The sequence below is a fragment of the Fragaria vesca genome, linkage group LG2 (genome assembly GCF_000184155.1).
Source record: "Fragaria vesca subsp. vesca linkage group LG2, FraVesHawaii_1.0, whole genome shotgun sequence".
Lineage (NCBI taxonomy): Eukaryota > Viridiplantae > Streptophyta > Magnoliopsida > Rosales > Rosaceae > Fragaria > Fragaria vesca.
The window spans coordinates 15,602,139-15,629,333 of record NC_020492.1 but is presented as its reverse complement, the minus strand read 5'-3'; the positions used below and the strand labels follow the sequence as shown (position 1 = coordinate 15,629,333).

General features: G+C 39.2%; 6 protein-coding genes across 6 annotated transcripts; 4 read left to right on the top strand and 2 right to left on the bottom strand.

Annotated features, from left to right (window-relative positions):
* Positions 1-226: 226 nt before the first annotated feature.
* Positions 227-5,217, bottom strand: LOC101296252. The gene is made up of 7 exons (XM_004290548.1): positions 5,080-5,217; positions 4,255-4,423; positions 2,645-4,122; positions 2,039-2,089; positions 961-1,059; positions 741-884; positions 227-654 (listed from the first exon to the last, which is right to left on the bottom strand). Exons 2-7 carry the CDS (start codon positions 4,331-4,333, stop codon positions 523-525), a joined length of 1,983 nt encoding a protein of 660 aa, XP_004290596.1. The 5' UTR covers positions 4,334-4,423; positions 5,080-5,217; the 3' UTR covers positions 227-522.
* A 2,493-nt stretch (positions 5,218-7,710) lies between these two features.
* LOC101301844 (putative nuclease HARBI1-like) lies at positions 7,711-8,970 on the top strand. The gene has a single exon (XM_004292516.1). The coding sequence runs from the start codon at positions 7,711-7,713 to the stop codon at positions 8,968-8,970; it is 1,260 nt and encodes a 419-aa protein (XP_004292564.1).
* A 2,492-nt stretch (positions 8,971-11,462) lies between these two features.
* LOC101295967 (caffeoyl-CoA O-methyltransferase 1-like) lies at positions 11,463-13,030 on the top strand. The gene is made up of 5 exons (XM_004290547.1): positions 11,463-11,621; positions 11,740-11,819; positions 11,945-12,089; positions 12,179-12,310; positions 12,548-13,030. The coding sequence occupies exons 1-5, from the start codon at positions 11,538-11,540 to the stop codon at positions 12,839-12,841; spliced, it is 735 nt and encodes a 244-aa protein (XP_004290595.1). The 5' UTR covers positions 11,463-11,537; the 3' UTR covers positions 12,842-13,030.
* A 1,238-nt stretch (positions 13,031-14,268) lies between these two features.
* On the top strand, positions 14,269-15,783 carry LOC101301556 (putative ribonuclease H protein At1g65750-like). The gene has a single exon (XM_004292515.1). The coding sequence runs from the start codon at positions 14,269-14,271 to the stop codon at positions 15,781-15,783; it is 1,515 nt and encodes a 504-aa protein (XP_004292563.1).
* A 1,081-nt stretch (positions 15,784-16,864) lies between these two features.
* On the bottom strand, positions 16,865-17,305 carry LOC101301265 (heat shock 22 kDa protein, mitochondrial-like). The gene has a single exon (XM_004292514.1). It carries the CDS (start codon positions 17,303-17,305, stop codon positions 16,865-16,867), a length of 441 nt encoding a protein of 146 aa, XP_004292562.1.
* Positions 17,306-17,639: 334 nt separating this feature from the next.
* LOC101300981 (stomatin-like protein 2-like) lies at positions 17,640-19,697 on the top strand. Its single transcript, XM_004292513.1, has 9 exons — positions 17,640-17,782; positions 17,922-18,168; positions 18,267-18,430; positions 18,567-18,625; positions 18,727-18,819; positions 18,918-19,016; positions 19,120-19,310; positions 19,408-19,467; positions 19,572-19,697. Exons 1-9 carry the CDS (start codon positions 17,640-17,642, stop codon positions 19,695-19,697), a joined length of 1,182 nt encoding a protein of 393 aa, XP_004292561.1.
* Positions 19,698-27,195: the final 7,498 nt, after the last annotated feature.

The window sequence follows — 27,195 nt, the reverse complement described above, 5'->3', positions numbered from 1 at the left end:
GAGCTTCCAACGCATTTTAAATATATACAGAACGGCAAAATTCATCTTTGAAACTCTATTTCACGAAGTAATCCCATGGAAAAAAAATGGAAGTAATCCCCCATGAAGTCATTGAATAACTTTATCAAGAAAAAGGAATGAAACATTAATGCAGTCTAGTTACAGTAATATCCCAGCATATTATAGCAATAAGAGAAACAATCCATATTCGACAAGCATAGCAAATGGTTCATACTGTCAGATGAAATGTTATTCCAATATATTCATTATTGTCATACAATTAAAAGGTATTGCTTTCTAACCGAGAAACAAATCCTTTCATGATCATTAGCAGTCTCCTTTTTTATTTTTGTATGGACTGTTTCTCTTGCCCTCTTTTTATCAAACCAAGAGTACTTCATGCATAAATAACCCGGTTTCAGACAAAAGGGAGTGTAGATTCTCCAACCCACATTTGGATTTAACAATACAGCAAGAAAATCAAATTGCAGGCTGGGACATATTGGTTTCGCATCTTCCCTTTCATGTCACCAAGGCTGGCGTTTTACAAATTGGGCACAGATTCTTCTGCATTAGCCACTGTTTAATGCAGTTGGTGTGGAAATCGTGCCCACAATCCAGTCTGCCAATATCATCCCCATCAGCATATTGCTCCTGCCATGTACATTCGGTTCAGACATGTTGAAACTTCACATGCATGAAGCAATTGAAACAATAGAACAGCTTCCTATGACTCATACCTGACATATACAGCAGGGTTCCATGTCTGCTGGGAATTCTGTCATAACAGACACACACTTTCTCTGTTTCATCAATTTCAATATGGTCTCCTCACTCAGTCCAGTGCTAACGTCTCCTATACGCTCCCCCAGTGCTAACAGCTCCTATTGTCCAAACAACATAGTTATTGGAACAGCTTTAAAGCAAAAACATATGGGAAAATACTTGCTTCCGTTTTACCTCGTAAGTCATGTTGTCAACATCAAGCCGCATGTCTCTGTGCCTATCATGCATCTCAGCCATGCCATGATAAATATATGGGTCAAAGAGCATATAATCCTGATAATCATACGAATATCGATTGTCAAAGAGATAAATCTGTTGTATGTAAGAAGCTAAACTTTTTTTTTAAACAGAGTCAACCCCAAAAGATGCAAACAGAAGAATCATCAAATTATGAACCGTTGCTTGCCCTGATTAGTCATTAGTTTCTATGAAACATACAACTCCTTTTCCAAATATCAGGATGTTTTTCTCATCAAATTATAAGTACTGTTCGAGAATTTAACATGGTTGACTATCCAGATATATTATGATCTTATTCAAGAGAAAGCCTATATAATGCTATGCACCAAAAATAAGAAAAAGAAACACATCCAATGCCATTAAAAATGGGAATAACAATAGTTCTACTATTCTTAGCATCTTCACCTAGCAGAGCATACAATAGTTGGGAACTTTTGGTGCAATTTGTAGTGCTAATTGATACTGCTTTCATGTCTCAGCTAATAAACCTATTACAGTTACATATCTAGAAGTTGATAGCCTCAGGACCAGCAAAAAGATCATGGTTATTAAGTTATCGAGGTTAACTTACCATGAATTCCTTATGTCGGAACCAACAAAAAAAAAATTTTTATTTAATCGAGGTTATTAATTTAACAAGAATTAAGTAATTGAGGTTATACTGTACTTCACGCTATACAGTGGCAATTAAAAAGAGATTTCTACACCTTTTCTACGTATCATCTTGGTACAGAAATGGACCAGACAATTCAGCTGGCAAAATGTACGACAGCTTTTATCCACAAAAAGATAGAAGCAGATGCAATAGACCCAAAAAGTTTTAGAGCTCAGAGATACAGATTATTGCAATTTTGAAGAACTAAATTCTAACATCACCAAAAATGATGAATGTCTTTTATGTCTGCCTATATGAACTCATGACATGGGGTATGAAAATCAAAATTTTAACCATTCACAAAGATGGCAGAAATATCTAAAAAACGGAAATTGATTGTAGGAGTCAATATCATACCTCGACTCGTAAGTTCTCGCCCCTGCGCATGGCATTCAAAACTTGACGAATCTGGTACATGAAAGAAAGATCTAATTGTTAGTTTCGGAGCGGATATCTCAAGGATAATTTAATGAATACCTACAAATAAAAACTTGAAAGCACAACTCGTCTCTCTGGTCAGAAGCAGGAAAGAAAAGAGAAGAGGCCAGCATGTGCAACCTCTACTTGTAAATACTATTAAGTATTTCAGTACAAGGATAAACTCGTAAAATAGCATCTGCTAAACAAGAGGTAGATAGAGTAGAATGGAAGATGGAAATAAACCACACAATATTAAAAGGACCACTTTCAAAGCAGCTAAATCATTACGCAATCAGTGAAACTTAGCAATATATTGTTCATGAAAAGGCAAGGAAAATGAAAAAAAACAACATTAAAGCAATTTTAAAGGGAATATTTAATCAAGTAAGCCTGCAGAAATTTAAAATTGCAACAGATTTCAGTAAACAAATAGTGATACAACTCAATTCCAAACTGAATATCTAGACTCTCATCTAGATATAAACATTTCAAAAACAATGCAGTCAAACTGAAAAGTAACAAAAAGAGAAATCCAACACAAACCTCATACACAAGGCGGAGCCTCCCATCATTGTCAGCTGCTAATGCACGCAGCGAATGGGGCATATTAAGCACATCATCACCTTGTCTATCCAACAAGAACGCTGACCTATGAAGTGGTTGTCGACGACCCTGATTACTTGGTCCAGAAGAAGTTCGAGAATCCTGAGTGGAAGCAGAAGGTCCTGGTGGTATTGGATTATAATGAGTACGACCTCCAGGTTGAGAATCTATAGATGGAAACAAAGACCAAGGTGCATATTCAGTTATCCTTTGATTTTCTGTTGGAAGAGGGATCCATGAGGGATTAGGCAAAGAATGAATGCTGGAATTGGAGCCAATTCTTGCAGAGGAAGGAGCACCTACAGAAGTGCTCAAGTCTCCGGGGGCTAAACTCCAACCTGTTGGATCCTGTGATGAATTTCTCATATCAGTAGCAGCTACAAACATGGGGTGCTCCACATTGTTTCTAGGAATGCTTCGTGAGCTTGCTTCTTCTCTTAACTCAGCACCTATATATCCGGACATAAGAGAGCCTGATAAGCTGCCCACTCGTGAACTGGAAGCACCATTCCAAGGGAAAGGAAGCATGTTTCCCGATGAACCGTTCATATGCATTGCAGGTGACTGGCTTTGGGGAGCACCCGAATTTGTTGCAGCTACTGTAGTTGATCTTCCGGCTGATGATAAGTTTGATGGTGCAGATTCTTGCTGAGACCCAGTACTACCGAAACCCCTAACATATTGTCTCAGTGGGCTCTCTGCATTTCCCGTAACACCTAATGAAGGAAAGGCATCAGATGCTCCAACTCTCAAACCAATCCTCGTTCTTGAGCTCTGCTGTTCTGAAGGAATGCCACTAGGAGAACTACGGGGCGTAGATAAACTTAAACTACTAGAAGGATTATAACATGCAGGATCAGTATTCCATGGTTGATTTTCAGGTTGAGGAAATGAGCTAGAACTTCCACCGGGATAAGACTGCCCTGACGTACCCTCAAGAGCCTTTCGCTTACAGGATAAACCCCAATTGCCAAAAGAAGAGCTTGGATTACCATCATCTTCCCCAACCATATAATCAGAGCTTCCGGACGAAGTCCCAACAATATCATGTGAAGCACTGCCAGGAAATGTATGTTCTGCTCCTAATCCACTTGACTTGTAGAATTTAGGATCTGTATCAGCTTCCATAACATGCCCATAATTACCACTATTTTCCACATACCCTGCATTTAAATTTACATGCTGAGGGATATAATTAGAGCTAGAACCTTCTGAAAAAGAAGGCCCACCTGGAATCTGATTGCCACCAAGGCCAATAAGTGATCTCCCAGGAAAAAGGATATTTGGCTCAATTCGTCTGTCTTCTGGCCTTTGAGCAATCACAGGACAAGCACTATGTGGAGCCGACCAACCATGTTCCATTCTTGTCCCACCATCATTGACCGTGTTTTGCAAATTCAATCTAGAGCTAGGTTCACCTGAACCAACAAAGCTATGGGTGTCATGACTAGAGGCATTTAAACATGTTATTGCACCATAAAAAACCATAGAGCTTGACTAGGTTTGTGCAGAATTTAGCATATTATTGAAAGAAGTCTACAACTTCATACCAGTACTGTTGGAAACAGGTCCGAGACCAACATCAGTGATTTCTGAAAAAGTATCAATGCCACTCCCTTGACCTTGCATTAGGGACAGGAACTTCCCCCTTATAACCTTATAAAGTGCAGACGACACTATATGGTATCCACAGGTGGATCAGAAATATAGAAGCATAAACTGCAAGATAGAAGCATAAACTCGGAATCTCAAATCAATGGTCAAAGTAAAGAGTGGGCAATAGTTTATATATGCAGGAACTCAATATAGATACTAATGCAAGATAACATGGATATACAAACACTGAAAATCAATTTCAAAAACATGTGTAGACAATAACTAGAAAGTAAGTGGAACTCTGATTCTAAAACTAAAAACACGCACATTTCTCAGCATAGCAATTACAGCGATTCGAGATCAACTAGACCAAGAAAAATGAAATACACTGAGCAATTAGCATAGACAATACCACAAAGTCCATCGATTCTAATTATTTGATACTTGTAATAAGCAGCTTCGATTTTGAGACAGACTAAATTGGCTGCAGTGGGTGAAACGATCTACATTAGTAACGCACAACCTAGCACCCAACATAAGTAATCGACAAGGTAACAAAAAACACACATTCAGTCCTTTGAAGTGATTACCCAAGTGATCGATTGTGCGAATGTGAACAGCAACAATGACCCAAACAAAAACAAGTGAAGCAACACATAGAAACCGATTGAGAAAATCAATCAAAAAACGGGGAAACGGCAAATTGGGTCGATTTCGATCCCCTCTTATTCTCAAATCCTGATGAAATCAAAATCAAATTAAGAGAGAAAGAAATTTACCTAAAATTGGAGGAGAACAGTGAGAGAGAGTGAGAATGAAATTGCGTCGATGAAACGTTTGGCTCGGACCTTGTTTTGCTTGTGGGTTTCAGTTTTTGTTTTATAATATTAACATTGGTCGGGAAGAGATAACCGTAAAAGGACAAACAGGACGACTGAGCAAACAGATGACAGAGAGAGAGAGAGAGGAACTGAATCACAGACAGAGATGAGAGAAGAGAGATGGTGAATCTCTTTTATGGGAGGATTTAGTATTTTATTTTGGGTTGTGAAGAAGAGAGAGAGAGAGAGAGAGAGGTGATGTGGGGGGCTTGGGTGTGTTGGGGTCTCTCGCTCAGTGCAGGATTTCAATGTCCACATAGTGTGCTTGCATGCACCTCGGCCCTCTGGTGGGACCCGCGTAAAACAGATGATGCTGCTGATTTTTAGTCTTATTATTTTTTTAATCTCTATGCGCCGGGCACGTGCTCCTACACTACGCTGGTGGTTAATGGTGATACACTGACAGCCAAACGTATACAACTGAAACGTATCCTACAAATTTATTTTTCTTTTAATAATTGAAGACGTACAAGAATTGACCAAAAGAAAAACAGAAAAACAAAACAAAAAGGTTGAATAAAACAGAAAATATGAGTGTATTCCGGTTTTTGAGTCTAGTTTAAATTAGTTTTACGAGTCATAACAGTTACTGATATATTTCTTATTGTTCGTCACGATGAGTGTGTTATCTTAGTGTTTTTTGCTAAATGTGAAATTGGTTAATTGTTTCCCTCAAAAGAAAAATGCATACAGTCTCTTACATGTCACGTGTTCGATACAAAGCTCACGTCACAAAATAACATTTTGGTATCTGACATTCATACCACGATCCAACATAAGTACGTGAAACTGAATTTTCTGTTAACTCGACTAACCTCCGTTAAACTTTGAGAGTGTGGTATTTTTGTCGTGCTTTCATATCAGTTCTTGTTCTTCTTCATTACATCCAGAAAATCTATGAGCTTGTTAGCTTGTTCTCTTAAAATTTTCGGAGAATTGATGTCGGTTTCTTGATTTCAAGGCTCGAATATGTGCCATCTCTCTTCATGTTGTTGTTGCTCTTTTTCTTTTTCATTCTTAGTTACACGCCTATCTTCATAGTGTTATGTAGGAGAAAGGGTTTGTGTTTCAGTTTTGTTCTTTTAGTCATCATTCTGAGTTTGTAAATACAATACAATGTGTGGTTAAGTGTTAGGGATTACTGATTAGCATCGGTTTGTCAATATTTTAAACCACATATTGGTCGAACTTGAGATTTGGAGACCCAATGCGAGTTACAAGAATGATGTCATATGAAAAAGAAAGAGAAAAATATGATTTTCTTATAGGAGATATGTATGCACTTTGCAGCTTGCTTATCTTAAAACAAATTACAATAAAACAATTTGATTTTCAGCACCAAATAAATTACTGAAATATTCATTCATTGCAATAGAACATAAGATCAATCATATGAAGTTTCTTTCTTTTATTTCTACAAGTCACATTCATGTGTGCACAACCACTTGCCTAGCAATTCCCCATCCAGTTTGGAACTAAAGAAAGGGCAAGGACAAAGCAAAACACTACAAAAAATGACTCAACTAGAACACCTCTAAGACACAAATCAATACGCCATACCAATTCGTATTTAGTGATTAACTAAGTGTTACTTATCTAATCCAATAATTAGCTTAATACTATTTTTATCTGTCTATATCTATTCATATGATAAGAGCGTCACATAATATCATCGTAAAAATTATTATTACGCATCATTCATATTGTACACACCTATGCCTGCTTGATCAGTCATTTATGCAATATTCATGATCTTCTAAAGTATCAAAGTAGAGAATTCTTTGTGTTTTTTTTTCTTTTCTCTTTTGTAAATAAATGGTTACCGATATATATATATATATATACACACACAGAGAGGATGTGAAGCGGACGTCCACACTCCGGCTTAAAGTGCGGACGTCGTCCGTTCTCTGCCGTCTCACGCCGGCGACAGCTTCTCTCATTCCCGGACGACAGCACAGGCTTCCACGACGGCTTCTCTCCTTCCAGGACTGGCCGACGACAAGTTTTCCGGCCAACATTGATCAATCATGGTGTTTTTCGTCCAGAGCTTCAATCCGGCCTGAAAACTTGTCGCCGGCCAGTCCTAGAAGGAGAGAAACCGTCCTGAAAGCCTGTGCTGTCGTCCGGGAAGGAGAGAAGCTGTCGCCGGCGTGAGACGGAGGAGAACAGACGACGTCCGCACTTTAAGCCGGAATGCGGACGTCCGCTTCACATCCTCTCTATATATATATATATGGAGCATATAATTCATACATGGATACTCTTGAAACCTCCAAATTTATATAATTCATATATGTAGACTCTTGAAACCTCAAATTCCCAATAAGGAATCCTCTTCAAGTCCCCCAACACAACAACAACAACGTAAATGTTTTCAGAAACAGTAAAACAAATTCAAATGTACAGTTACCAACAGCAGCCAGGTGTTGCCTATGTATTTCATCTCCCAGATTCATCCTCACACACCTCCCAAGAAAAAAGAAAAAAAATATTCCAAACTCAAAACCCCCCCGAAAGAAACCAAAAATGGAATCTTCAACCCTCGTCGCTCTACTCTCCTCCGTCTCCCAACTCCTCCTCCTCCTCGTCCTCTCTCCCAACCCTTCTTCCTCCTCCTCCTCCTTCCCCGCCGTCCACCACCTCCTCTCCTCCCAAGAACTCGCCGCCACCCTCTCCCTCCTCTCCCTCTCCCGCAAACGCAAACGCGCCCGCCTCTCTTCCCCAACCCAACTCCTCCCTCGCTCCCCCGACTCCTTCAAGACCCATTTCCGCATGACCTCCTCCACCTTCGAGTGGCTCTGCTCCTTACTTGAGCCCTTACTCGAGTGCCGCGACCCCGTCGGCTCCTCTCTCAATCTCTCCGCCGACCTCCGCCTCGGTATCGGCCTCTTCCGTCTCGCCACCGGAGCCAACTACCATGTCATCTCCCAACAATTCCGGGTTTCCGAGACCGTCGCCAGATTCTGCTCCAAGCAACTCTGCCGTGTGCTCTGTACCAATTACCGCTTCTGGATTGAGTTTCCCGATAAATCGGAGCTTCAATCGGTGTCGGCCGGGTTCGAAGCGCACACCGGGCTGCCCAATTGCTGCGGTGTGATCGACTGCGCCCGGTTTAGGGTGGTTAGAGATAATGGAGTTGAACAAGAGAGAGTTGCAGCTCAGATCATGGTGGATGCTACGTCGAGAATTCTCAGCATTGTGGCTGGGTTTAGGGGGAGTAAGAGTGATGATATGGTTTTGAAGTGTTCTACATTGTATGCGGATATTGAGCGTGGCGAGTTACTGAATTTGGAGGCGGTGAGTGTGGATGGGGTGCCGGTGAATCAGTACTTGGTTGGAGGTGGAGGGTACCCTTTGCTTCCGTGGCTTATGGTGCCGTTTGTTGATGCAATGCCAGGGTCGAATGAGGAGCAGTTCAATGTGGCACACAGTAGGATGAGGCTTTCGGGGCTTAGAGTGGTTGATAGTTTGAAGAATTGGGGGGTTTTGAGTAGGCCGATTCGCGAGGAAATGAAGATGGCTGTTGCTTATATTGGTGCTTGTGCCATACTTCATAATGGTTTGTTGATGAGGGAGGACTACTCGGCAATGTCTGGTGGGTTGGATGATTACTCTTTGTATGATCAGAGTTCGAGGTATTATAGGGACGATACGAGTTTGGAGGAGAGTTCGATTGAGAGGAGGGCTTCTGTTATAAGAAATGCATTGGCTACAAAAGCTAAAGAGTTTCAAGAATCAATTTTATCGGCCAATTCTAGCTCTTTGGCATCATTGGAATCAACCTAGGAGATTGGTTCAGTAGAGGGAGATGATACAGCACAGTTTTGTTTTATCAGGTACTTTTAGATGACTTTTCTTTCATGATAATTGGTGTGTTTCCTTAGACCACAGGCCCCTGGTTTCGTTTAAATTCTTTTGATTTATTTTGCGAAAGAATTGCTTTCTGCATTCTTTCATTGTAGCTCTGATCTGTGAGGGTATACCAGTTTAGCATGTTCTGTCATAATTAAAAGTATAAAGATGAGATTTTTGTTTTTTAGAATGTGAATGCTTTATGATCCGTTGAGTGATGAAGTATAGGCTTAATCAAGTTAATCTAAAATAAATATAACAAACCCAGAACAGGAAGAACAAACAAAGATTTCTGAAGAAGGTCTGTGGACTATAGGAACATAGGAACAACGACTGGTTCCGAAGAATGAAAACTTGCAATTGTTATTTGTTGACCTTCAGTCTTGCCGAATGTAGAAAGGATAAATATTATAATGGGAATGAAGTCTTTCCACACTGATTGAGACTGGCCAGGTTGCACAGTAAAGCCCTGAAACATTATTAACTAAAGCTTGGTATCATAGCTTCTGACAGTAAAATAATTTGGTAAACTATTCTGCATTGTGGTTGACTGTTCGTGATAGCAAATTAGTCGAATAATCTAAATTTAGTAGTGTGTTCTTCAATTTAAACTTCAGAATCCTCCTCAGCCTCTTGTATAGCTTAGCATTTGCAAAACTTAATAGCTCCTAGTGTGGCACAGTTCAATAACAATAGCAGCAGCTTAACCTGTTTCTAACTTTTCCCACTAACTATTCCTCTAAGCCATTTGTTAAAGTGGTAACTGGGCTATGAACATATCATCCCCTTCAGATGATGCTTGTCCATGCTTTGTAGTGAAAGATCAATGTATTATGGTTACTTTATAAATTGTCTCTCATCTGTTCTGGGCTTTATGTAAAATCTTACTGCCGCAGCTTCTGTTTGCCTGTATTTCTACATTGATGTGACTTGAGGACTATAGTGACTTAAGATTCTTGGTGTACCATAGTATTCTTGATGTAGGTTGAATACCTCCTTCTAAACCAGTCATGGACTTGCTCTTTCGAAAAAACACAGCATAACATTGACCATTCCAAATCAATTATGGACTTGCTCCGTTTAAAACACAAAGCATAATATTGACCTTCTCTTCAGTCATTCTAGAAATACATCAACACCCGTATTCTCAACTCCTTTCTTATACTCAGACTTGAACAGTTGAACCATTCCGAGACTTGGTTAGCCATTTCTGCTGCTCCACCTGCTCTACAAGGTTCTAACTCGCGTGCCTCTTCAAAAGTGAAAATCAAGATTACTGCATTTTTTTTGTTTCCAAACCTCAAACTCCAATTCAAGCTTTGGTGAAAGCTGGTGTAGCTGAGATAGGTGTGGTGGTCATGGACATCTTCAGTAGTTGAAAGGCATTCAGTCATTGAGCTTCTAAACTTGACTTGAAGCTGTCCTCATCAGAGAGATAAGTTCAGCCTGTATAAATTAATGGGTAAGGGTTCAACTGCACAGGGGTATACTCCAAGTGAACATGATTAGAGAACTTCCCTGTAAATTTAATCAGAAGGCCAGGCAATGGGGTTGGTGAGCCTTTTGAAGAATCTGAAGTGGGAATAGTATTCACAGGATAGGGACACAAGAACCGTTCTCCACCACTGTCACACCAGCAAGGATATAAACCCAAGAAATAACTTACCTCACCTACCAAGAATCCTCATTCAGATCATATTCATTGATCTCCATACCCTAATCAGATTACATGTTATTTCATGTTCGTTTCCTGAAATGGTGAAAATCCATTTGGGGAGTAACTTATTCGTAACAGTAAATGGCTAATTGCTAAAGATGGTTACACATTTTTAAGAGATTCATATCAGATTGTTAAAGTTTCATTCTATTCCTACCTCACTTGACTACCTGAACATGGCTGCAGCTAATTATTAATTCAGAAAACCTCATGATTGAAAATGGATTTATGAATGAAGAACCATTCAGAAAAGGAGAGGACTTACTGCTGCTACACGTAAACAACCAAGTCCGCAAACACGCTCACCAACCCCGGTTGGCTACTTCCAAAAGAATCAGGAATGAAAAAAAAAAATAAAGGATTCCACCATTATAGGCAGCCTACAGTTTTCCTTTCAAAATGGAAAACAATATAATCTGGCCCTAATCTGGTATGAAAGTGGATCATAACAAATTAGAGAGAAACTGAAATTCATTAAAAACTCAGTATGATGTCAGCAAGACCCAACAACAACACTCCACAAAGTCTCCTAACACAATCGACGTCCTAACTGGCAGATCAGTGGGCCCGTAGGAGTTCCAAAACTCACACACACAGAGGGACCTCACCAACCCCGGACCGGTTTGGTGGCCGGTCCAACCAACCATCCGGGTCAAACCGCATAATTTCCTTCCATATATACCTTGGTCTTTCCTCTCTTGCAACTCAGGCTTTTTTATCAACCTCTAAAGCTCCAATCTTTTTATTTGATCATATTCACAAAGCAAGGAAGATTAACACAGCAATGGCAGAAAATGGAGAAGAGCAGAAAAGCAGGCACCAGGAAGTTGGCCACAAAAGCCTTCTTCAAAGTGATGCTCTTTACCAGGTACTAACACCATTACACTTTGGATTATAGCTATGAATTGGATCAAAATCTTCAAAATTTATAGGAGCTTTGGAAGCTTTGATTGATTTTGGTTTTTTGGTTTGGTTTGGTTTTGTAGTATATATTGGAGACTAGTGTGTACCCAAGAGAGCCTGAATGCATGAAGGAGCTCAGAGAGTTGACTGCAAAGCACCCATGGTTTGTTTCTGTCAACTTTTGATTTGATTTTCATCAACCCAATTTGATTCATTCAATGATACAGAGAAACCCATTTCTTGATTTCTTGTTTGAGATTTATGATTGAGAAATTGAATTCAAAACAGGAACATCATGACCACCTCAGCTGATGAAGGTCAATTCTTGAACATGCTTCTCAAGCTGATCAATGCCAAGAACACCATGGAGATCGGTGTCTACACTGGCTACTCCCTCTTGGCCACAGCCCTTGCTATCCCTGAAGATGGAAAGGTCAATAATTTATCCCTCAAAATCGATCAAATATACAAACAACATATTTTTCCTTAGAAATGATGTTAATATAATGGGTTTTGTCACAGATCTTGGCCATGGACATCAACAAAGAGAACTACGAATTGGGTCTGCCAGTCATCGAGAAAGCTGGTGTTGCCCACAAGATTGACTTCAGGGAAGGCCCTGCCCTCCCCGTCCTTGACCAAATGATCGAAGACGTAAGTCCAACCAGTCTTGAAATGTTATGTTTTCACGTTGTCGATTCAAATAATATGTATCATCAGAAAAATTAAATTTGTCATTTCTCTAAGATTGAGCTCCAGACATGTACAAGTTCATACATTACTCTTGAATTTGTAGTACAAGAATTTTGTTGGGGGGTTGTTATGACACCAAACCCTGCTCAAATACTTGTTCTTGGTAATGCGAAAGTGACATTTTTGTTGGTGGAACAGGAGAAGAACCATGGATCGTTCGACTTCATCTTCGTTGACGCAGACAAGGACAACTACATCAACTACCACAAGAGGCTGATCGACCTGGTCAAGGTCGGGGGCCTGATCGGCTACGACAACACCCTCTGGAACGGCTCTGTGGTGGCGCCACCGGATGCTCCTCTCCGCAAGTACGTCAGGTACTACAGGGACTTTGTGCTCGAGCTCAACAAGGCTCTTGCTGCAGACCCCAGAATTGAGATTTGCATGCTTCCAGTTGGTGATGGCATCACTCTCTGCCGTCGGATTAAATGATCACCCCCCATTGTTCGTGGTCGATATATGATAAAGAGGCAAAAATGGTCTTTCCTCTTCTTATTTTCATGTGTATTTGTTGTAATTTGGGTGCTCATGTTTGGAGGATTGAAAGGCATACTATATTGAATTGTGCTGATTTAATTTTCTGCCATGATTATAATATATACCAAAATGGTTTCGTTTTCATAACTTTTCATTTCTTGGTTATTCTGGACAATTCGTTTTCAGTTTTTCTCTATTATAATCACCATGACACCATTATTTTCTTTCTTGATTAGATTCTCACTTCCGTTAAATTTTCTAATATAAGACTGCAATATTTTTTTTCTTGTATATCATGTATGGTGATCATGACCTCCACTCCACCAACCCTCCCACCTACCGCACCAAATCGATTTGTTTATAGTCATTGTTGGTTGTTCCTATATATTGACTCTAATTCTTTTCGAAGTTGAGATAGACTTGGTGAACCACCTGGATTTGGTATGATAAAGTGGCACAGGGCTGGAATGGCATATGCATGCACAATATGTCAATGGTTACCCGACTCACACCGAACCTTGAAGTACATGCTCAACTCGAAGAAAGAAAAAATTCATTCTTACTCTAACAATTGAGCTTAATCACCAAAAGCTTATAGACTCTCACATCAATCATAGAAAAAAATAAAAATAAAAAACAAAAACAAAAACAAAAACAAATCGAGACCTAGAAGCTGATCTACGATGTTAATCAGTCGCAGATAAATTAAGATGTATAAATAAGCAGACGCTGCAAAACACTAAGATACACCAACATAGCCTTGGGATTGCAATTTTGACTAGCTCTATATGAGCATATATAAATGTAGTGTCAAACAGCGGTCATATATAACTGTTAAGGACCTACTTGGTATCAGTTTAAGTAGAGGCAGCCCTATCCTATCCCACCTATTCTTTGCTGATGATGCTTTATTCTTTCTAAAGGGTACTTTATTGAATTGCCAGCAACTTAGCACTATTTTCAATGAGTATTGTACTGCCTCTTGCCAGTTGATCAATACTGACAAGTCTAGCATCTATTTTACCCCAAATACGCCTCGTCAAATGGCGTTACTTATGTGTGAGCTTCTCTCTTTCACTGAGGTTATGAACCCAGACATTTACCTGGGGATTTCGTCTATATGGGGTAGATCTAAAAAATGAGCTTTGTTGTATATCAAAGAAAGAGTTTCAAGAAAGGTAGAGGGCTGGAAACAATGTACCCTCTCTATGGCTGGGAAGGAGACAATGATCAAATCCGTGGCTTTGACGATCCCTGCTTATCCTATGAGCTGTTTTAAATTTCCCCTCAACACTTGTAAAGAAATCAACTCTCTTATCAGCAATTTTTTGTGGGGTACTGGTCAAAATGGTAACAAGGTCCACTGGAAGAATTGAGATTTGATGGGCACACCCAAAGCTGATGGTGGCATGGGATTTAGGGACATCCATCACTTTAACCTTGCACTTCTTGCAAAGCAGTGTTGGAGGCTCATACAAAATCCTAATTCCTTATGGGCGAAATGTTTGAAAGGCCAATATTTTCCCAAGTGCAGTTTTATGGAGGCAAAGAAAGGGTATCGTGCCTCTTGGGGTTGGTCTAATTTAATTGAAGCAAGAGACTTTTTCATGGGAGAAGGCTGCTTTTGGCAAGTGTCTAATGGCAATGACATCAATATCTGGAAGGACAAATGGCTGCCCCCTCCTAATGCAGCTAAGGTGAGGGTTATTGGTGATATTTCGGCTAATGATCCTAGTTCGGTGGGCTCTTTTATTGATTGGGATTTGAGAGGGTGGAACACCACTGCTATTGATCATGTCATTCATCCACAAGACATACAGAGAATTGTTGACATTCCTATTGGTGATGGGGAGGTTCTGGACTGTTTTTTATGGCCTTGGAATAAAATCGGTGTGTACACAGTCAGAAGTGGCTATCATTGGTACCATACTTCTATGTCTATTCCTAGAGCTCCTAGCATCGGTTCCTCTCACCAGTTTGATCCCAAGATATGGAAGATTTTATGGAGCATCAAAACTCTTCCTAAAGTCAGAATTTTCTTATGGAGGGTACTACATGGGGCAGCTCCAACTATGCACAGCCTACACAAGAGAAAGATCGTTTCGAACCCTCTGTGTCCTGTGTGTGGAAAAACAGAAGAGACATTTGAACATCTCCTCCTTCTGTGTCACTGGGTTAACCCAATCTGGTTTGGGTCCCCACTTGGAATTAGAATTGATAAAAGGAAGATTACTACTTTTGATAGATGGCTTATTAGTATCTACAATCACTGCCCATCTAGTGAAAGGGAAGCTGTACTTACATTGATTAGTACTATCTGCTGGGCCATCTGGAAAGAGAGGTGTCATTTTGTCTATCAACATAGAGAGGTGTCTCCGCCTTTTACTATTAGAGCTGCCCGAAATCTTGCCTTGGAGTTCCGTCATGCCTCAGCGTCTATGCGGAATTCCCGAGTTCCGAGACTGCACATGCAATGGCTTCCTCCTCCCTTTGGTCACCACAAGATCAATTCGGATGCTTCTTGGTTCCCACCGGATCATACTGGAGTAGGAATTGTGATAAGAGACTCGAATCGGGTCATGATTGCTGGCTCTAGCCTTTTGAAGAAGTGTGGATCGGTTACAGATGCGAAAGCTGTTGCTTTACTTGTCGGTTCTGAATTGGTTGCCTCCCTGCAATTACAAAATATCATTTTCGAGTCGGACTTAGAAGAAGTCATTACAGAAATCAATAAGAATCACAACAAGGTAAACTGGAGAACTCATCTCATCATCCAACAGATTAGAAGAAGTTGCTCCATGTTTAATTCTTGTAGTTGGGTTTGGATTCCTAGAGAAGCGAATAGAGTGGCGCATGTTGCCGCATCGCTTGCCTTCAGAAGTGTGGATCCTTTGTGATGGGCTTACCAGCCACCACCTTCCCTCACTAATGTTCTTCGCAGTGATGGATTGCCCTGCCCTCATGTAGAAGGGGATTGAGCACGGCTGGTCTGGTCGCTGCTCTTTTTTGTTGGCAAGAAAACTCTTCAGTGTCTATTTCTGTGTTGATTTAGATGATGAGTTTTCTTTTAGTTTTTATATGCTGTTGTAAGCCGTTTAGGCAACTGGGACTCTTCCCTCAATGAATATATTTCATTTCCAAAAAAAAAAAAATATATAACCGCTAATAACAAATTCTAAGGAAAAGCCTAAAATGTTGTAGCATATATATACAGTATACAGATCAATGAGCAGGTATTAGGTAAACACTTAAAGAATTCCTAGCTGAATCATATGGTGCATATCATGCGATTCATGCCTATGAACAATAAGAAAAAACTCTGTGCTTTGAAAAAGAAACTAAATGAAATGAACTAGATCAATAAGAAGGTAAACAATATGTAGAGTTGAGCCCCGGTACGGCCGGTCTCGGAAATAGGTGAAATAAGAACTGGCTTGTCAAACCACAACAGATGGTCGAGTTGGCAAGAGCTTATGTGTGAATCCTCATACCTAGCTTTGAATCCTACTAACGTTGATTGAAGTTAAATCTCATGATGTTCTTGGTGTTTTAAAAAAAGGTTATACAATTCGCATATAGCAAAGTACTAAATAGTACTTGGGGGAATGATGGCATCACCCAAGTTTCTTATCGATTTCGTCTACATGTAAATGAGACTGACCTGAATACCATACCAGGATCGACTTCTTTGGATTACTGCATCATGTGCACTTGTGCAGATGTGTAGTTATCGTTCAAACTTGGATACTGTATCACCGATCTGATTCCAGTAGGAGCAGCAAGCACCAAATCAATAAAACATGGAAACAGTCAAACAGATCAAAACTGAAGTTGGTATTTGATGTAAAAACCGATGGATATCTAATCATATAAGACTTTATATTTCCAAGAATTCCAGACGGGTGTACTTAGAAAAACAAATTCACTATTTTCCATATGTTAAATGAGAAACACAGAAACTTGTATGTACTTATAGAACTACTCTATGTGGACACTAAAGCTTTCACTCTTCTGATCCTCGTCTTCATCGAGGACCTTAGGCACAACAACCTTCAGCACGCCGTCGTTCATCTCTGCCTTGGTGTAATCGATGATGCATTCCTCCGGCAGGTCATAAGAGGTCCAATGCCTGCCATGCCCGGCCCGGCCAGTGACGGTAAGAATGTTCTCTTTTCGGTCCACGTCCACCTTCACGTCTTTTTTCTCATATTCCGGCAAATTCAACCTCACATAATAAGCTTTGTCCGTCTCCTGCGTGTACCACTCCCCCTCGCCGTCGTCGCCGTAATCAGCAGGAGCAGTGGAGATGAAGTGCTTGGCGGCAGCCGACAGGGTGGTGGTGATAGAGCGAGTCGATGATGATATTGGAGCAAGGGATTTTGGCATGAGGAGGCGCCTTAGGGTTAGTGAAGATGCCATCGATCAGAAGCTCGAGAATATCTGATCTCTTTTCTTTGTGAATTGGAGGCTAAAATTATTAGGGTATTTGTGCACGGCAAGAAACCTAACTAACCTATAGGCTAGGGCTCGGTTTTTTTTTTTTTTTGAGAAAACCAAAATCCCTATAATCCGAAATTCAAAATAATATATATCCAAACAAATCCCTCAAGGTTTGCGTGAAGAACAAATAAAAATTTCTTTCGTTGCAAGCAAAGACTAATTATTACTGGACCTAGCTAGATCGCATAAATACCAGAAAATATTACTGCCATCTCTGATCGAAAAGCTAGCGCAGATACTTGAAGAAAAAGATATGTTTAGGGCAAGAAATCTCATCCGATCCACATCTGCTATCACCCTCGGGAATTCAAACCCTATTATCTCCTCTCCATTGTCTTCTAACTTGCCTGCACACAATTTCCCTAGAGTTCGAAGTTACTTCAGAGATCGAAACAAGTAGGTTTTCCTTCATACTAAAAACTTTTGACTTTTCATATTTACTGTATATGTTTGATTTGGTGCTACAAGCATATGTGAATGATGATCAGTTTTCGAGTTACTGCAAGTGATTTGAGGTTTTACTTATTATATGCAGAAACTATGTGAATCGGTGTCCGATTAACTTCGGGGTCCTTTTTGTGCCGGAAGCTGAAGCTTTCGTGGTGCAGCGGTGTGGAAAGTTCACGAAGGTTCTACCCCCTGGAGTCAATTTCTTGGTTCCCTTCTTAGACAAAGTTGCTTACGTGCATAACTTGAAAGAGGAGGTCATAAATGTTCCTAACCAGTCCGCTACCACCAAAGACAATGTAGAGATCACTATTGATGCTGTGCTCTATCTCAAGGTACGTACGTACTACATACATGTTCGAAGTGATCAACATATTTGAAGATACACAGCTAATTATAATTTTGGCTTGTTACGTTGCTTGTGTGGTTACAGATTGTTGATCCTTATAAGGCTTCATATGGGGGCGGCGCATATGGGGGTGGAAGTCCTTTAGTTTTAGCTATTAACCATGCTCAGGCTGCCATGCGTAGCGCCATCGGACTTATGACTCTTGACAGGACATTTGAGGGAAGAAACTACCTGAATGAGAAAATATTGATAAGCTAGCTGCTAATCCGGCCTGAGTTTCTTTTTTTTAATCCTTCTTTTTTCTTTTCTGGAGCACCAATTTTGTTCGATCGAATTAAGCACGAATCTTTGTTTTAGTTGTCTATTGAATTATTTGATGTGGCAGGAGGCCCTTAAAACCAGTGAGAGCGCTTGGGGCTTAAGTTGCCTTAGATATGAAATAAGTACGTAAGCATATCTATACATATATTTCATAATCTTTGTCACACCTTAGCTTGAGAAAATATTGTATAATTCGGATAACTTAATTGTCATACTTGTTTAGGGGATATAACTCCTCCGAGAGCGGTGAGGGAATCTATGGGGATGCAAGCAGATGCAGAACGCAGAAAAAGAGCTCTAATTCTTACTTCCGAAGGTATAGTACTGCAACTCCAATCCACTCACGCAGAGACTAATATATGCTTTGATGCGCAGACATTAAAATAGGCATGCATGTTTTGTTATATTTCTCAGGAGAAAGACAAAAGACCCTTAACAAAGCAGACGGAGACAAGACTAGAGATATTTTAGAAGCAGAAGCCAAAAAGAGATCTGTATGTTTATTGGGAGAAGGTACGTATAGTTGATTGTTATGATCCTAGCTATATCAATATCTGAATGTAACTCATTTGATCATGCATGTTGTTGATGGATTTATTATGTTTCGATTCTACAGGACAAGCACAAGCCATCAAGGCTAAAGCAGAAGCAGACGCGCAAGCCATCAAGGTTAAAGCAGAAGCAGAAGCGCAAGCCATCAAGGCTAAAGCAGAAGCAGAAGCTTACACCATCAAGGCTAAAGCAGCTGCAACATCTGAAGGTATTGCTCTCATGGCAAAGAAACTCGAGGAAGTTGGGGGTCAAGAGGTGAGGTCTTTTATCCCATTTGTATTTAACAGTGTGTTGATTTTATCAGATACTTTCATGGAATGGAACTAATGTTAGTGTATAAATTGACTGGTAGGCTGCGGCTTTGACTATTGCTGAGCAATACGTTAATGCTTTTGGGAATCTTGCTAAAGAGGTGAAAACATAAACCATTAATTATTGATGATTAATTAACACCCACAAAATTAGTACTGCATGCCTTGTTTGCTAAGTTTGTTACTGTTCTTTTGTTTTTTACAGGGCACAACTGTGTTGCTTCCATCTTCTGCTTCAGATCCTGCTAGCATGATTTCTCAGGCACTCAGTATCTACAAAAGATTGAGTGACAAACCCTCCAAGATCAAGAATACTGCACCCCAAAGTTGATTTTGGACTCTTTCTTCCGAGAACCTCTTGGAATTACTCAGAACTGTTTTTTCTTCTTCGTGATCAACATTATGTTGATTTGTTCGTTTTTGTTTTTTTAGCATATTTTCAATTATAATGAGGTTTATGTATATGAATTTTTTGTTCCTATAAATAATGAAATGATGAACATGAAACCAATTACGGCCCAGTTTGGTATTGAGTTTTGGGGATTAAAATCACTTATAATCATCATTTTAGATAGATTTTTTGTTTGGTAAAATATTTAAACGTGTTTATCTAGAACTTTTTAGTTTAAATAATTACGATTTTAGAAAGCAGGTTAAGGGTTGCTTATTTAAAACTGAGTTTTTAAACCACAATACCAAACTAAGCCTACTATGAACAACTTTGGTTACCACTCTTGATTGAAGGAGAAGTGAAATTTGTGGAAGTGAATAGAGTATTTTGGAACACTTAGAACGAAGAACACAAATATCGTTTTATGCTACCAACTCGGATGTAGGATCAGAGGAAAGTGTTGAAGTCGAGTCGTGTGTCTCACACACTTTCCTTAAGACAAATTATGCCTCCTCTACCGGTGCAAAAGACTTGATGACACTTGTCCACTAGGATACAACGACGACTGCTTGTGCTTTGGAGCTGCATTGCTGCTAAAAACACTCAACGAACTTGTACTACCTTCTTTCTATCACCAGAAAGCTAAAACTAAAGAGAGAATAACTCTTTGAGAGGAGAAGATGATTATCCAGAAAGTGTTTTGAATGTGTGTTTAGAACAAAGGAAGTGTCACCTATTTATCTTGAACTAAAAACCACATAAAGACATAAACACATTGTTCCATGTTTCAGCAAATGACAAGAACACATAAGTATCCTAGTATTCTAAGGATAGGGATACCAACCTTGATTGTTCATAATGAGTGATGTTAAACCTTGACAAAAGTAAGTCTTCTGCACAATTCTCCAGTTTTTTCTTTCACCGTGAGTATGAAACTTGTAGACATTAAATAAGTTTGTGCAGGGACCCATTTATATATAGACTAGCTCACTTGGAGTCCCATCTCAGAAGGCAAACTCTAGCAAAACTAATTAATCTAAACCTTTGTGATAACTGATAAATAGTATTTCATATTATATATCTTAAGTTCCTTGTATTTAGCTAACCAGATTATTAGCTAAATATCCAAGTTAAATGTCATTCGATTAATCTCATTCACTTGTTTCACAAGATGCATACATTTGTTAGGCTCCTAGAGATATGACTGAGTCCACATCCGATTTTAATCCAACAATTTATACGAGGAATGTGATCACCACTTAAATGTCATGAATCCATATTCATGAGTTATAACATTTCACATGCGAACCCTTGACATTCTTTGATATGTACAACCTTTAACATGCCAACCCCCGTCATTCTTTAGTTACAAAATTCAACTATCATTGAACTTGTTGTTACATAAACCAAAAGGTTATGTAGTTGTTACAAATTTCATATTCTAAATTAAGGTCAATGAAAGGTGAAAAGTCTAAAAAACGTTTCAAGTAGTCATCTTTGGGTGACTATTTCTTATTCACCATATAACCCATTTAAATTATCTAATTTAAATTGGTTAAATAAAATGGTGAAAAACACCAATTTTCCAACAATTTGTTCTCAAACGAGAACCCCCATTTAACAAAAAAAAAGTATCCTTTCAATAAAAAAAAGTTTTATTTTTCTAAATAAATTGGTATATAACATTTTCTGTTTCTATGTTAGTAGGTTTTCGCTTTTAGTAAGTCGGAAAAAAAAAACACACACACACATGATAAAACAAGCATGTGGAAAGGGGAAAGAAAACTAGATCTAATCATATGAAGTTGTTGTATTATCATCAATGTATTAAGAGTTATGTGATTGTGTTCGCCATTATTTGATATTATTTTAACTAGCATTTTATATACCATTATGCGATGAGGCCTCAATCAAACTTTCACACTAGGCCTCAAAAATCTCAGGACCGGCCCTACATACACCATACATGGCACATCAGTAGCCCTCAGATCCCTTTTTGGACCCTAATCTACCAACTATGAGGCAAATGAAATGAAATTATAATTAGCTATATTCAGTGGAGGGGACCCTATTGCATGACTTAATAGGATTTTATAAACTAAAAAGAACTTAAGAGATGACTATTTATAAGAGTAGTGTTGTAAAGGCTTATCATATTATATTGATCATTTTTCCCTAAGAGCAAACACATAATTAGCTAATTTAAAGGGAAAACTAAAGCTCACTATTGAACAAACAAATTTCATGGATATTGTTCGAGGACGGAAAAATGTACCTCAATTTCCAGCTGGAGAGACTTTATCTATTCGTCCTTCTCAACCAAGAGTCGGTCCTTCTCTGCCAAAAGACGGTGCTTCTCTGCCAAGATGGCTTTAAGAGTCGACACCTTCGCTAGCAGTGGAGGAGCCGCCAAGAGACGGTCCTTCTCCGCCAAGCTGGCTTTAAGAGTCGACACATTCGCCAGCAATGGAGGAGCCAGCCCAGTCTTGACTAGGTTGTGATTAATAAAAATAGGCTATCGTTCTTTGTTCAAAAAAAAAACTTTAATTTTATTTTATGCTTTGATTTTATTCTGCATCATATGTGTAAAGTAGGAACAACAAAGTTCATGGCTTAGCTGTGTGGGAGGCGAATTCCTTATGTGAGAAGACACAAAATTGGTGGAAAGGTTATTGTTAGGAAATAGGGTTTGAGAAGGACAGCTTTGTGCAAAGTAGGATTAGGGAGGCTCGAGCTGCTAAACAATGGATTAATCCAGCTAGTGGATGGGTTAAGCTAAATGTGGATGAGACTTTGAATGTGCATAAGGGTTTGTACTGTATCGGGGCACTGGTTCGTGATGAATGTGGGAGGTGTGTTGGGGTGCTAGCAAGTCCAAAGGTGAGGTTCATTAGCTCACAGACTTGTGAAGCCTTGGCTCTTGAATGAAGTTTTTTTTTCAATCAAAAAAAATTAATATATATATATATATATATTTATATGAAAATCTGAAGGTTAAAGGAAAACTACATAAGTAAAATGTTGTATTTTCCATAATGCATGTTTGATAAACAAATTGATTGTGTCAACTTTTTCGTGTGTTACTATTAGCCTATGTGACAATTTCATCTTGGCTCCGCCACTGTTCGCCAGCAAGTCTTCGTTTTCCTTTTTCAAGTCAGCTTGCAACATCAAACAATTCCATGAAATTTTGTGATGAGAACTAAAAAACCTAACAATTAGAGGTAATTACCGGCAAATTAGGTGTCGGTAACTCGTTGGCGATTTCGAGAGGAGCAACAATGACTGCGATGTCACGCGAGAGTGGAGACTGCCGCGGTGCAACAGTGACAGCACCATCATGCGTGCCCTCTTGAGCTTCAATTTTGGGAGCCATGGAGGTTCGATTTGGGTTTTCGAGGCGGTGAGGAATTCGATTTGGGTATTTGCGAGGGCGGTGACGAATTTATAGGTGAGGTGGACCAGGTTAAACTTGGATCAGGTGAGGGATCTTAGGCCTGTATCCAATTTTGGTAATATTAAATTAAAACCGATGCAAAAATGTATAAAAAAAAAAAAGAGATGCAAAAAGAGAAGAAGAGAAAAATAGAGATAAAAGGGATTTCTCCAACAATCTTGTAATTTTAAACCAAATAAAGTCCCTCTCTCTTTCCGAGGGTGAGTTAGGGTTGTTCTGAGTGGAAGTGTATGATTTTTCCGGTGAGGAGTAGTTGCAGTTCGGCGGAGTGGGGACTAAAAGTTCTTGCTCGTTTGTATAAGGTGTGGCTGCTCATGATTAATAATGGTTAATTTGATCAACTTAAAAATGGTTAATTTGATTAATTTGATCAACAGTACCGGTTCTCTATTGATTCTGCTATACTTAACAGCTCTGGGTTTTGTACATGTGTAGTAGTTTTCTAATGGAAATTATGGTTGATATTTTGTTTGGTTTATTATTAGAGACTTAATATATATTGTTTAGAAAAATAAAACTTTTGTTGTAAATATTATATATGTGGTTGTCCATGCAACTACTCATTAGTTATGTCCTTATGATGTAAACACTATTTCTATATAAATGGGTCTAATGAAAATGAACTATACACTTTTTCCTCATCTTGTATTTTGTCTCTCTATCATCTCTCTCATTTCTTAGTTTATAACAACTTCATATGTAACATCCAATATTACAACCATGAGAGATATTGGTAGTAGACATAAATTCTTCACTCGTTCCTACCCTAAAACAGCAGCGATTACAATAAACAAGAACTGATAGGGGTTCAACTGTAACCTAAACCTATTCTAGAAGCCTCGATACATCTTTATAATCAACATCAGGAAGAAACAGCCCTTTCAAACACTATTATTTGAGACGTAATAATTCATAAAGAAATAGAGGAGAGTTTTCATGTCAAGTATATCATTAGGTGATGCTATTAACACACCATATTTTTCTATTCACACACCCATGTGTTTTTCTATCACTAAAAATTTGATTGTATTTACACAATTTCCATTTAAAGTTGCTTTATAATTTGCTTACATCATGAAAATGATGTGTAAATAGCAAAATAGGGTGTACCGACCATATCATTTTGCAAAACAAAAGCAACAATAACTTTTAGTGTCGAACGGGTCATAACTCAACCCGTTCGTTTATACCTATCAATTTGAATAACTTTCTTATCCAAAACTTGTTTTCTATATGTTCATATTCATAGTAATTATGCAAATTAATATACCAGATTCATAGTTTCGAACATTCAGTCTGCGAATTATTTTACCATATTCATAGTTTCAAACATTCAGTCACCACATTTACTAAGTAAACAATAAGATGTGCTAGGCCTCATCATGGGCCAGGCTAGGGCCGACCCTACCCTAAATTTTAGGGCTTAGGGTACGGCCGAGGCTTGAAATGTAAACTCTTACCGCTCTAAAGGCCCATTTCATTAGGGCTAAAAGGGTCGAAATGGGCTAGTTTTAATTTTTTTTTCTTAAAATTTTCTCAAGGATTATATCACTTATATGTATTCATTCTATTTTTTTAGCCATATTTAAAATACATGGATATACATTATACTTAACTTTTTTTTTTTGATCAAAAGGTCATTCGATTTAAATTAGAGCAAGCAGTACAAAGACGACGTACCTCAGTGAGGTCGTCAGAAAACATCGTCTTGCAGATTGCAAGTCCTATACTAGCTAAAGCATAAGCTTTGAAATCCTAAGTATACCCACTTTGTAGCGATGAAACACGATTTTACAAGTAAACTAGGATCCAAAGAAAACTATCAAATACTCTACGAATGCAAACTAGTTCACCTGGACCAAACTAATATTAAATTAGGGGCCTAAGCCCAACTGCATCCACCAAGGCCCATTCAAGGGAAACCCTAGCTGATCCAAACCAAGCCCAAATGAGCCCAATTGCTAAAGGAGCCAAGACTGATGCCTTAGCAGCCACCATCCCTTTGCCGTCGTCGTCAGCCCCAGAAATCGGCAACACCGTCATAGCTAATCCTAGACCATCACAAAGATGAGAAAATCCTAATTCATAGCCGTCTGACAAGACAAGAGATCCACCACGCAGTGGAGCTTCCCAGCCGCCGTCGCCACCAAGCGCTCCAATCTCCCTCTTCAAAGCAAGATCTACAGCCACACAACCACTACCAGTCCCTCTCACTCCCAATCTGATTCCAACGTCATCACCCTTTGATGAAGGTTGGATCTAAAATTTGCATCCACCCTCAACCAAAACTTCCCCACCTAAAGCCATGGCCTCTGTCATCGTTCCCGAAGCGAGAAACCATATGGCCTTGAAAAAAGAACCATGATTCAGGGAGAGCCGCAGTACAAAAATGCCAACACCACCACCGTTTTGGCGAGAGAGAGAGAGAGGAAGGTATTCCCTTCTCAAAGAAGGTGCAAGGCCGGTAACCGCGACCCGCCACTGCCCAGAAACCTCTTGTAAGAGAGGGCAGAGGGAGAGCATATTTTTACATTATACTTAACTTAGAACATGTATCAATAAATATTAATTTAAGTGGTTATATTCATATATCTCATGAACTATCTCTCTAAATCATCAAAATTCAATCATTGTCTAACAAAGCAAAAAGAAATCAAAGAAATAAAGCTTACAAAACCAATTATAAGAAAAAAAAATATTAGTTGTATTGATCTAAAAAATAAGAGACATATTAAAAACAATAGAAAAAATATAGAATTATTAGGGCCTAAAGGGCGAGCTTTTAGGGCCGGGCCGGATTTGGCCCTAAATAGCTCAATAGGGTAGGACCGGGTTTCATTTGCTCGACTCTTACCCTACCCTATTTGAGAAAGGGTAGGACCGGCCCGCCCTAATGGAGGGCCTGATAAGGCTTCGGCCCTAGAGGGTAGGACGGATTAGGGCCGAAAAGCCAAATGATGATGTGCCATAAATTTAGATTTTAGCCCCTATTTAATTTGACTAATTTAGATAAAGATGGTCATATTGATCCAGAGTCCAATATGTCTTCTTTTTTTAAATAATAATTGCAACTTCATTTCAAAAGCAAATGTCGATGATAAAGATGGTCATATATATCCAGCCTGCTTCTCTTTTCTTTTCTGGAGCACCAATTTTTTCTGTAAATATATAATGGTTGATCGATCGAATTAAGCACGAATCTGTGTTTTAGTTGTCTAAAAATAGAAGTATTTGATGTGGCGCTTGGGGCTTAAGTTGCCTTAGATATGAAATAAGTATGTAAGAATATATTTTCATAATCTTTGTCATACCTTAGCTTGAGAAAAATTGTATAATTCGGATAACTTAATTGTCATACTTGTTTAGGGGATATATACCAGCACCGTGGTTTGATGCATAAGACATAGCTAGCAGTTTGCAGTAAGGAATCCAGACGTCGTTGCATTCAGATATTTGAGCTAGCTTTGTAATTTGTTGGTTATGCCCAACTATATTTCTTTCCGTTATTTGAATAATCTAAGATGTAAACTACAGAAGAGTGTTTGGATCTAATGCCGCATCTGTATTCACTTTTAACAACACCAGCAGGAGGAGACCAGAGATGAGGAATGGCTGTTGCATGTGATAGTTAAAGCTGTGATTCGGGAACTGAAGGTTAGTAGGGACTTGAAGAAATTCCATAGCCGCTCCTAAGCTGTGGTGGCAACAGAAGTAGGGTCCAGAACTAAGTGCTTGAACACATCCTGTACCCACTGACGAAGAGAAGTGAAAGCTTGAGGCGATCTTTCAGGAAAAGGGTGTGTGCATTTGAGCAGGGGCAGAGGAAACGAGTGTCAATTTATTCCGGGTGAGAATCACCGATGGAGGAGTTTAGAGAGCAGCAAAATGCCTACAGTGTGTGTGTGAGAGAGAGAGAGAGAGAGAGAGAGAGAGAGAGAGAGAGAGAGAGAGAGAGAGAGAGAGAGTAGTAGTACGTAAGTA

Coding starts and splice junctions, on each gene's coding strand:
- LOC101296252 (XM_004290548.1), bottom strand. CDS start 4,333: ATGCAAGGTCAAGGGAGTGGCATTGATACTTTTTCAGAAATCACTGAT. Junction 4,123..4,254: donor ACCTGTTTCCAACAGTACTG/GTATGAAGTTGT, acceptor TTGTTGGTTCAG/GTGAACCTAGCTCTAGATTG. Junction 655..740: donor AACCCTGCTGTATATGTCAG/GTATGAGTCATA, acceptor TGTACATGGCAG/GAGCAATATGCTGATGGGGA.
- LOC101301844 (XM_004292516.1), top strand. CDS start 7,711: ATGGAATCTTCAACCCTCGTCGCTCTACTCTCCTCCGTCTCCCAACTC.
- LOC101295967 (XM_004290547.1), top strand. CDS start 11,538: ATGGCAGAAAATGGAGAAGAGCAGAAAAGCAGGCACCAGGAAGTTGGC. Junction 11,820..11,944: donor TTGACTGCAAAGCACCCATG/GTTTGTTTCTGT, acceptor AATTCAAAACAG/GAACATCATGACCACCTCAG. Junction 12,311..12,547: donor TTGACCAAATGATCGAAGAC/GTAAGTCCAACC, acceptor TTGGTGGAACAG/GAGAAGAACCATGGATCGTT.
- LOC101301556 (XM_004292515.1), top strand. CDS start 14,269: ATGGGCACACCCAAAGCTGATGGTGGCATGGGATTTAGGGACATCCAT.
- LOC101301265 (XM_004292514.1), bottom strand. CDS start 17,305: ATGGCATCTTCACTAACCCTAAGGCGCCTCCTCATGCCAAAATCCCTT.
- LOC101300981 (XM_004292513.1), top strand. CDS start 17,640: ATGTTTAGGGCAAGAAATCTCATCCGATCCACATCTGCTATCACCCTC. Junction 17,783..17,921: donor TACTTCAGAGATCGAAACAA/GTAGGTTTTCCT, acceptor TATTATATGCAG/AAACTATGTGAATCGGTGTC. Junction 18,626..18,726: donor TTGCCTTAGATATGAAATAA/GTACGTAAGCAT, acceptor ATACTTGTTTAG/GGGATATAACTCCTCCGAGA.